The following is a 10,389-nucleotide window of genomic DNA, read 5'->3' as shown; positions in this document are numbered from 1 at the left end:
GGAAATAGGAATGGTTATAGAAATGAGGTTATAGGCGGTTATCTTTGACATGTGGTGGTGATGAGGATAATGAGATGATATAACTAAGAATTTAGTATTAGTGAGTTACGAGGACGTAACATTTGTTTTAAGAGGAGTAGGATGCGGCAAAAGAGAGTTTCATGTTTGTGCATGTTGTAATATAATTAGAAGTAGAGTGTTGGTGTAGCATAAAAAAGGAAGTTGAATATTTTGTGGTTGATGTTGTAAAAGGCCATGGTCGAGCTTGTAGTAGTGTGATGTTTAGGAGTGGGAGAATATTTTATATAGTGTTGACAGTTGGAGGATGATGTTATGAGTCTGAGTAAACTTCGAGGACGAAGTTCCTTTTAAGGGTGGTAGAATGTAACATTTCGTTTGATGTCTATGAGTGTTTTGATATTGGATTTGGTAGTGGATGATATTATGGAGCTAGCAGCGTTAGAGAATGGTAGTTGGTAGTGTATGGAATTAGTGTCGGGAGAGTTTATGATGTAGTTGATACGACATCGTGAGCGATGTGTGGAGGTAGGAATAGTTGGTGGAGTTTGTGTTAAGAGTTCACGAGTTATAGGGTGAGGTTTTGTTTTGAGTCTTAGTTGCGTTGTTGTGTCCTAGTCAAGTTGGTAGGTTTGTTTTTATGTATGGGTTGAACTTCGGGGACGAAGTTCTTTTTAAGGAGGGAAGACTATAATACTCCGTATTTATGAGTCTCTGGGTACTCTATCAAGTAGGCCTTACTCTGTCGAATAAGGGTGAGTTGCGTTTTAAAATAATTTCTGACCTGTTGGGTACTCGATCGAGTAACTAAGATACTCGATCGAGTAAGGGGGCACTCGATCGAGTACCTTAGCTACTCGATCGAGTAGCCGGTTCTGAGGAGTTATTTCTCGGGTTTTGTTAATTATGCGATTAAGGTATATAATACTTCCGTCATTGTTCTTAAACACTTTTTCAAAACCTAATCACTGTCAAGAGAGAAAACAAAGTACGTTCTTCGCTTTAATCGTATTGTTAGCAAATCCCGGAGTTTGGAAGGTCGGATTTCACCTTTCGTTATACCGTTGAGATTCTTGCGTCGAGGGTAAGATCTATGTACCGTTTTTACAGTATTTCCTTTAAGTTGGTTAAACCCTAATATGGGGATTTGGGGGTTTTGTGTAGATTGTGATTTGATAGTGTTTATGTGTTTGTATGATAGGAGGAGGTTTTGTAGAAGAGGCTTTTTGATACAGCTGTTGATACCGTCTGATAGTTGTGCTTTCCAGGTAGGGTTTCCCTACTCAGTATTAGTCTCATAATGATTGTTGATGTGTTAAGATTGATTGATTAATATCGTAATTGTATTGTGACGGTTGTGATTGTGATTGTTTGTCTCTGGTTCTCGAGATGCGTTCTCGGCTGAGTGGAGTCACTTGCGGGAGTGGCTTCACGCCCTAGTTTCGCCCTTCGTGGAACCCGCCACGGAAGGGGATGTGCACATTAATGGACAGGGTTATCGCTCGGTATGATGAGCGGGGCTTAGGTGGAACGGCTGCGGTCCCCCAGGCGGGTCCGGTGGACGATCGGTGATTGAGATTGATGGGACTGGTGTGATTGTGTGTGTGTGACGGTTAAGTCGTCATTTATCGTATTGTTGATATATATAAGTTGTGTGATTAGTACTGAACCCGGTTGTTGTTTTGTAAAACCTGCGGTGATCCATTCGGGGATGGTGAGCGATAATGAAGCGAGTTTGAGTTGAGTCTTGGGATAGGCTGGGATGTGCCACCGTCGACGATAAAAGTCTTCCATTTGTAGCTTTACTAGTTTTTGACATTTCGATTAATTCAAGAGACAGTTGGTTTTGAGAACATGTATCGTATTTTGGTATTTGGTTTCAGTTGTAACCTTTCACTAAACTTATATTATTTAAAGTTGTTTCGTTATTGTCTTATGAATATCATGCCTCGGGTAACCGAGATGGTAGCATCCTTATACCTGAGTGGTCCTGGTAAGGCACTTGGAGTATGAGGGTGTTACAAATAGCGTGTCTTGTGAAGAAAACACGCCATAGCTAATGGCGTGTTTAAGTAGCTCAATTTTTACACCCTTTCCAGTAGCTGATAAAATTTCAAATACTAAACACGCCATACGTAATGGCGTGTCTTCCTCTTGAAACCCGCCATTGTATGTGGCGTGTTCTTGCAGGTTATTTTTTTTTTTCAAAGCTGGACAATTTCCCTTCGTTCCCTTGCCAAAAAAGAAAACCAAACTCAATAATGCAAAGGACACAAACCATTGTCCATTAAAAATAAAAATCGAGTTTACACATCACATAAGCTTCGCACAAGGGGATTAAATTCAAAGTTTTACAACTAAAATGTCAAACAAATTAACCATCTAAATTGTCAATTACATTAATCCTCTAACTATTACATCAAGTCTTCTTCTTGCTTTTTCCTCGAATGCGACTCCAAAACCCTTTCTTAGACTCCGGGGTATAAATCAACTACCAATAACCTAATTTCCCTAAAATACATACCTAAACAACAATTAAAAATCATAAATCGTTCATCCTAATTAGGGTTTCGAAATTTGGGGTTTTTTTTAAACAACTTTAAATTAACATATATAAGTTGTAGATCTAGGCACAAAACAACATAATTACCAACAATGAAGACAAAATTAACAAAACCCGAGAAATAACTCCCCGTAAACCGGCTACTCGATCGAGTAGCTAAGGTACTCGATCGAGTGCCCCCTTACTCGATCGAGTATCTTAGTTACTCGATCGAGTACCCAACAGTCGAAACTATTTTAAAACGCAACTCACCCTTATTCGACGAGTAAGGCCTACTCGATAGAGTACCCAGAGACTCATAAATACGGAGTATTACGCCTCTTCCTCTCTTAAAAACTTCGTTCCCGAAGTTCAACCCATACATAAAAACAAACCTACCAACTTGACTAGGACACAACAACGCAACTAAGACTCAAAACAAAACCTCACCCTATAACTCGTGAACTCTTAACACCAACTCCACCAACTATTCCTACCTCCACACATCGCTCACGATGTCGTATTAACTACATCATAAACTCTCCCGACACTAATTCCATACACTACCAACTACCATTCTCTAACGCTGCTAGCTCCATAATATCATCAACTACCAAATCCAATATCAAAACACTCATTGACATCAAACGGAATGTTACACTATTAGCTATGGCGTGTTTCCTTTGTTCTCTTGTTCAGCTACTGACTTGGGTGGAATTTTGGACTGCCTAAACACGCCATATGTAATGACGTGTTTTTTCAAGTAAACACGCCAATACGTATGGCGTGTGTAAACACGCCAATACGTATGGCGTGTTTAAACCCCATACAGGCTCGTCAAAACCGAGCCTACGTGGACACCATTTCGATAAATATTTTCAAAACCGACCCAAAACGACAATTCTTTTATTTTTTAGCATTATTTCAAAAACGGACTCGAGTTTTAAGCTAGTAACAAAGGAAAATAATATACTCGTATAAGCACAACATAACTCGTACCAAACCACTTATCCAACCTCACAAAAAGTCACCGCCGCTGACGCCGCCGACGTTGACGACGGCGGACTTTTCTACTCTTTCTCACTCTTCTTCGACAGTCAACGGTTACTAAGCTATCTTTGTTGAACAACAATGGCGGAAGAGAAGGAGTCAACGTCAGTTCCCTTAAGCCATGGCGATCCCGAAGATCCCGCCAAAGCTCCTCTCACTTCTCCTAATCCTTCTCCTCGCGAGGTTTACTTCATTCTCCTCTTTCTATTTCTGTAATTTCACTGCTAAATTTCATTTTTTATTCACTTTTTTTGAAATTAGGTTTTGATTTCGATTATTTCCAGGCAAATGCAGTGCTATTAAACCTAATTTATGCAACAATTTTATGCTATTTTGTTCGTTTAACTCCTCGATTGATAAGTTTAGTTGATTGATTGATAAGTTTTAGGCGAGCTTCTAATTTTAGGAAAAGAATTTGTGAATAATTAGAATGAATTGAAGTTAATTGTTACTTTTTGGAATTGGAATCTTGAGTTTTATTAGTTAGTTTGTCAGATGTGCTTACTAACTGTGATGAGCAAATCGATGAAACTATGCAAGAATTGTAGCAGCATTGATTTTATGTGTTATCATCTGTTGATATTGATTGACGGCGACGATGTTCCGGAATAAAGTGAAGTCTTAGGTCAGCTTCAAATGTCAGGAAAAGAATTTGTGAATAAGTTGGAATCAAGTGAAAATAATACTCCTTAATTACAATCTTGAATGTTGTTACTCTGATAGTAACCAAGTCAATTATTTCACTAAACAGCTTTTTGTTACTAATGAAGATGTAGTGGAACTCTTAAACTAGCTCATCCAGACTTAATAGAGTGTTGGCTATAATTTTCACAAAGTGTACAAGCTTAATATTCGTTTTTGATACAATTAGACAACTCTGAGTATCTAGAGCAGTGTAAAGTGGTCGATCACATATAGTCATGTTGAGAGTAGTAGATACAAGTTTTAGGTGAATATCATCGGTTTTGTGGAATCTTATGGTAGTTCGAAGAGCATAACAAAAGAATAAGTGCCAGTTCAAAACTCCAACTTTGAATGATGAGAATTCTTTAGGTTTTTCTTATGGAGTGTAGGGAAACATCGTTATTTCCATAGCACCAGATGCAATCGCTTAGTGATTTGCAAGAACTTGCTAAGGGTGTACAGAATAAGCACTTCCAGACAATGTATTTTTTGGTTCTATTTGAACTTTTTTTTTTTGAAGTTTATTTAGGGGTATTTCATTAGATTATCGCTTATTTTAAAGCTTAGTTAATTATGTTCAGTACACTAGGACTTTAGGCTTAAGGTTAACAATATTAGGTCATTTGATTAGTGGTTGTGGTTGTCGTCTTCTGTCCCTTGCTATTTACCGTGATCCACCTTACTATCCATGTTCAAGTAACACATCAAGTCACATTTTATTTCCTTAGTAGAATAGTAGTCAAAGCCGTTTCTGAATGACCTAAGATGAAAATTGCGTCGAGAACTACATATTTCACATTAAAAAGAAACACGCCATTTTAATGAGCCATTTTGCTCTATTCCACCATAATCCACAACCAAAGAATAAAGTGTCTTTGATTCCATTGGAATTTGGAATAGTAGTCAAGATTCAAGAATCAAGTTAGGAAAAAAATTATATTTGTGTTCTGCCATGAGAATATTCAACTACGCTTTATTCCACCTGATCATTGTAATTGTGATAGTTGGATTCATTCAAAAACACCGTTTTATTACTTGAGTACACAACTAATGGATGTTTTTGTTTGCAGGCATGCTGTTACGTCCTCCAAAGCTGGGTTTCAAAAAAGTTCATGACCGGATGGTAACCATTTGCAGATGTCTTTGATTTTCAAACGTTTGCATTTTAAGTATGCTGCTGACGACTTCTTTGATTTGCATTGCAGTGTAGTACTATTTCCAGTTGCAGTTACCTTCTTCATTACTTGGTGGTTTATTCAATTTGTTGATGGATTTTTCAGCCCGTTATATGAAAGTCTCGGCATTGAGATATTTGGTAATACCCCATTCTCTTCTATGTTTGTTGGTGGTTATGTTTCTAGCTGTCGCGGCTGCCTAGTTGGGCTGCTTCTGGCTTGTAATACTGGAGTGGGAGATTTGGAAGATGACCTCTTTTCTGATGAAAACTAAGATAGCTTAATCCTTGGCAGGAAGATAAATTTACTTTCTATCTTTTCCTAAGGAAAGAAAGGTGACATAATTTCTACATATTTTAATGGTAACAGGGTTACACAAGTTACGTTGCTCTAGATGCCTGGTTATTTTCCTTGGGATGCATATCTTTTATGTAGGTTTGTTGGTGTTTATTTTATTTATGGTTTTTTGTTTGTGGACATGCGTAAGCAAGCAGCTTTGCAAAATAGTTTATGCTGCAGGTTTCCTCTTATTAATTACTATTAAGTGGCAAGGCATGACCTGATTGCCTTTGTCTATATTGCTGGAAAAGAGATGCGAAATTGTAATGTCTCTGTTCTTAACCAATATCATTAGTTGACAAATTTCTTCCGCCTTTTCCTCCCCTGCAGGATTAGGTTTTATCACTTCATTACTTTTTGTGTTCCTCGTTGGTGTCTTCGTCTCCTCATGGTTGGGTGCTTCTGTCTTTTGGATCGGGGAATGGCTAATCAAGAAAATGCCTTTTGTTAGGCATATATATTCAGCCTCTAAACAAATCAGCTCGTCAATATCTCCAGGTAATACTTGATATCATGGACTCTTTTGGTAGCCTAAATTTAGTTGTGATTGTCCTTTGGAACCATTTTTTTAGGGGTTGAGACTAGAGACTGTAAGTGAGCCAAGCTGGCTTAGTGCTGGTTGGTGAAAGTATGGCTCAAGCTTTCGAAGCTGAGCCTGGCTGAACTGGGATCTGCTTGGCTATGTTTACAGGTGCCGGTGTTAGAAATACTAGGCAATAAAAATCCATGTAACCACGCCTCCTTTTTTTCTACCATAATACTAGATTAATACTCCCTCCTATCCAATCCAATGTATCCACACTTTTTATGACAATCCAATCCAATGTACCCATTTCCCCTTGTGGCAAAAATTGGACCAACATACCCTTATTACAATGTTCATGTCTACACAAAATGGCACCCATTATTATTTATTACAGATCTAAATCTGACCCACTAAAAAGTTAATTAAACCCATCAATCAACAGTCCTTCCAATCTCCCACTTTGATATCCTTCATAATTTCCAGTAGCACCCTTCAACTCCACTCCACCACCACGCCACATACCAATTTGCACCTCATTGCACCACCTCGCATCTACCACGTGGCACCACCTCACCTCGTCGAAGCCCCACACACCCACTTCGTTGCACCAGAGGTGAATGGTGTACCATTTTTTTTCCTGAGATCTTGAATTTTGAAACTTTTAATGTTAGATCTACATAAAAAGTGAGCATATTTTTTGAAAGCTACCGATGCCATTGGAGTTGCAAGAGAATATCAAGCCGAAGGACTTGATTGCCTTGAGAGCCGACAACGGCCTTGATGGAGCCTGTGATGTATTGAAATTGTGGTTTCCGGTGGTGGTGGGTGACCGAGCTGACAACGGCGATGGTGGCCGGTGCTTCAGCTAGTGTCGTTGGTTAACGGGTAAGGAAGTGGGGAGGGATTAATGTGTTAAGCAAAAGTGTTGATATCAAATTGTGAGGGTATTTTAGACTGTTTACCACGATTATCTCTCCTTGCTTAAAACTTGTGTCTGGGCCCACGGGACACGGGTACATTGGATTGAAATATTGAATAGGACTATAGGAGGGAGTAGCATGTAAGACTATTGTGCTTATTCCTTGAGCTGTTATTTATGGAATGGTGTTTGTTTACACTTTGATTAGGTTGGTGTTGAGCCAGGAAGGCTTTGGCTGAAATTTATTATCTAACTGCATTGGATGTTTAACTTGCTGAATCATCTTCTAACATGTTTAATGTTGTTATCTTATGACAGATCAAAATACCACTGCCTTCAAGGAGGTAGCAATAATTAGTCATCCACGTGTTGGAGAATATGCATTCGGGTTTATCACGTCAACTGTTACTCTGCAGGTATCTCAGGCAGAAGCACTTGTGCTGTTTTATTTACAAGTATTTATTTTGGTGTCGATTGCTAAAGGAGGAATTTATAGGCTTAACTGTCATCCTCTTCCTGTTTTAGGCCTCTGTTATATGTGGCACTACGTATCAGCCATTATGTAGAGGGATTTCATCCTTCCATGCCTATTCGTTCAATGTATAATAAAGGGTTGCAAAAAATAGCCGATATTTGACCGATGATACTTGGCTGTAATGAGGCTAATAAAATCAATACTAGACTGATGTAGCGTACCTGGGCAACAATATGCCATTGCGTCATAGTACGCATCCGTGATTCATGACTGTAACTGCAATAGCGACTGCTATCACAATTTAATACCATGGGCAATGGGGTAGATTATGATTGAACCTGCGACAATCTTTTACACTTATATCTGAATGCCGCAGAATTTATTTAACCATTTTTTTTTCTGATGGCAGAGGGATGAAGGTGATGAAGAGTTATGCAGTGTATTTGTTCCAACCAACCATCTTTATATTGGGGATATCTTCCTCGTCAACTCCAAAGATATCATAAGACCGAATCTCTCCATTCGAGAAGGCATAGGTTTGTTTCCTCTAACTCATTCCCACTCCTTGTTTATTTTGGGTTTTCAAGAAACAATATTGTATTGAGACCTGACAAATTGAAACCTTTTGGTCGATTAGCTCACAATTTCTTGCAACTTTTGCTGTTTCAACGTGTTTTTCAATATCAATGTAGTAAAGATACAATTAAACTCTTGAAAATCCATAGTATAACCTACTACCTCAAAGAATAACTCTAATATTTATTAGGAAATATGAGTCAATCTCGGGATAAATTTAACATCCACCACGTATGAGAAATTTTGGTGAACCTATAATTAATACAGTTGTAAACGGTGTGAGATTTTTAATCTCTTAGAGGATTCTGAGACACTAGTCACAGTTACCTCATCTATTTTTTCAGTTAATTTGCATTAACTTACTCTCCTATTTCTCAGAGATAATTGTTTCCGGGGGAATGACAATGCCACAGTTAATCACTCCTGTAGAAAGACTAGCTCGACCGAACGACAGAATCCCATTGAAACGACTATCATCCCATTGAATCAAAATCAATTCCATATAGAAGTGGCTTCAGAGGACAAGATTATTTCCATGTAAAGGTTGTGCTGTTGGCTTGTAATATGTGAAGGTAGATAGGTTATTTTGTCGATTTACAGATGTTGACGGAAGAGACATGTTATGAGATACTGTGTATATTTGATGCTGACGAAGTTGAAAATCATTGCTCGGCATGACTTGTTTGAAACAGTGTATTAGTATCCCTCTAATATTGATCTTTGTACTAGTTATGTAGTTATGTACGTGATTATTGTGTGAGTTTAGTAATAAAAAAAAGACCCATATAAACCTTTCCCACGAAATTTAACATTCAATTCAAAATTCAAAGTTACTGCAAATTCTGTCGTATTTGAGTTCTAACTTGTGAGCTTCTATTTATATGGAGGAAAGAATGAAAAAAAGACCCATATAAACCCATGCTAGGCACTGATGTGTGTTGCTTGAGAGTTGAAACTAGGGAAACACAGAGTTATGGCACTTGAACCGAAATTAAAGTCATTTACTCATTCCTGAATGGTGGTCTCGATTTTGGGGATTGCAAGTTCTAGATAACAAATTAGAGATTGTTTTCATTTTCGTTTTTTGTTTTAAGTCTGGCTGTGAGCGTTGTAATTTAGATTGATCTTTTTGTTATTGAATGTTTGTTGACAATGATCCACACTACAAATTCCGGCACGGTAAGCAATCTTTTAACCTCGACCGCAAAACTCGCCTCCGTATCGTGAGATCAGCTAAGAGTGCGTCGCATCCCTACTACAGAAAATGTTAGAGAAAGTAGCAAATCAACCCAAAGGTTTACCTCTAGGTGCAATTAAATCCATAAGTTGTACACAAATATGTGCAAATGCATCCGCAAAGGTGAGGCTCTCCATATTTTTTTCTTTTCTTTTCTTATTCGTCCACCTCATTTTCCACTAACTTTTCCATTACCCTTCCCATTTCATAATTACATCTATGGAACAATGGGGTTCTCCAATTCACACACACAATTTTGGGAACCTCCCAAAAGTAACACAAATTGCTTTATTTTTTTTGGGACCTCCCCTAAAAACAGTGGAGACCCAAATGTTGGGGAGCTTGGTGCAACAATGAGGAGCCACATATGAGAAAAGATAGTGTATATGAGGAGCTCAATTTCCACCTTTGCTGATGCTCTTACCCTCCATACTAGTTTTAAACCCGTGCAAATTGCACGGGTTGCTTTTTCAAAATTGTTATTAAAAAAATGTAATAAATAAAGATCATATTTAAGATTTTTAAATTGTATTATAAATAATTATTATGTTTTGATAGTCCTAATACGAAGATTATCAATGTGTGGTTTTGGATCATGTGCTGATGTACACAAATACTACTATAAAACGGTTTTACAATAAGATTATGTGAGATCAACTTATATGATGGATAATTATTTTAAATTATTATTAGTCTTAAATCCGTACAAATTGCACGAGAAAGTTATTTTAAGAAGTGATGTTAGTAAAATGCAATGATTACGTTGTTTCAAGTCATATTTAAAGTTTCATGTTTTAGTTTTTGCATTTAAGAGAATGTGAATATCCAACAAAGTACTCCGCAACTTA

At 37.8% G+C, this 10,389-nt stretch overlaps 1 protein-coding gene across 1 annotated transcript; it reads left to right on the top strand.

Annotated features, from left to right (window-relative positions):
• The first annotated feature begins 3,510 nt into the window (after positions 1–3,510).
• LOC141633773 (protein LIKE COV 2-like) lies at positions 3,511–8,993 on the top strand. The gene is made up of 7 exons (XM_074446182.1): positions 3,511–3,793; positions 5,365–5,417; positions 5,500–5,609; positions 6,139–6,306; positions 7,572–7,669; positions 8,138–8,264; positions 8,683–8,993. Exons 1-7 carry the CDS (start codon positions 3,692–3,694, stop codon positions 8,787–8,789), a joined length of 765 nt encoding a protein of 254 aa, XP_074302283.1. The 5' UTR covers positions 3,511–3,691; the 3' UTR covers positions 8,790–8,993.
• Positions 8,994–10,389: the final 1,396 nt, after the last annotated feature.

Source organism: Silene latifolia, chromosome Y (genome assembly GCF_048544455.1).
Source record: "Silene latifolia isolate original U9 population chromosome Y, ASM4854445v1, whole genome shotgun sequence".
Lineage (NCBI taxonomy): Eukaryota > Viridiplantae > Streptophyta > Magnoliopsida > Caryophyllales > Caryophyllaceae > Silene > Silene latifolia.
The sequence above is the reverse complement of the archived record's forward strand: the minus strand, read 5'-3'. Positions and strand labels throughout refer to the sequence as shown.

What these genes read in the sequence shown, in the direction of transcription:
- LOC141633773 (XM_074446182.1), top strand. Translation starts at nt 3,692, where the DNA reads ATGGCGGAAGAGAAGGAGTCAACGTCAGTTCCCTTAAGCCATGGCGAT. An exon ending in TCTCGGCATTGAGATATTTG is followed by an intron (nt 5,610 to 6,138) that starts GTAATACCCCAT and finishes CCTCCCCTGCAG; the next exon opens with GATTAGGTTTTATCACTTCA. An exon ending in CAGCTCGTCAATATCTCCAG is followed by an intron (nt 6,307 to 7,571) that starts GTAATACTTGAT and finishes ATCTTATGACAG; the next exon opens with ATCAAAATACCACTGCCTTC.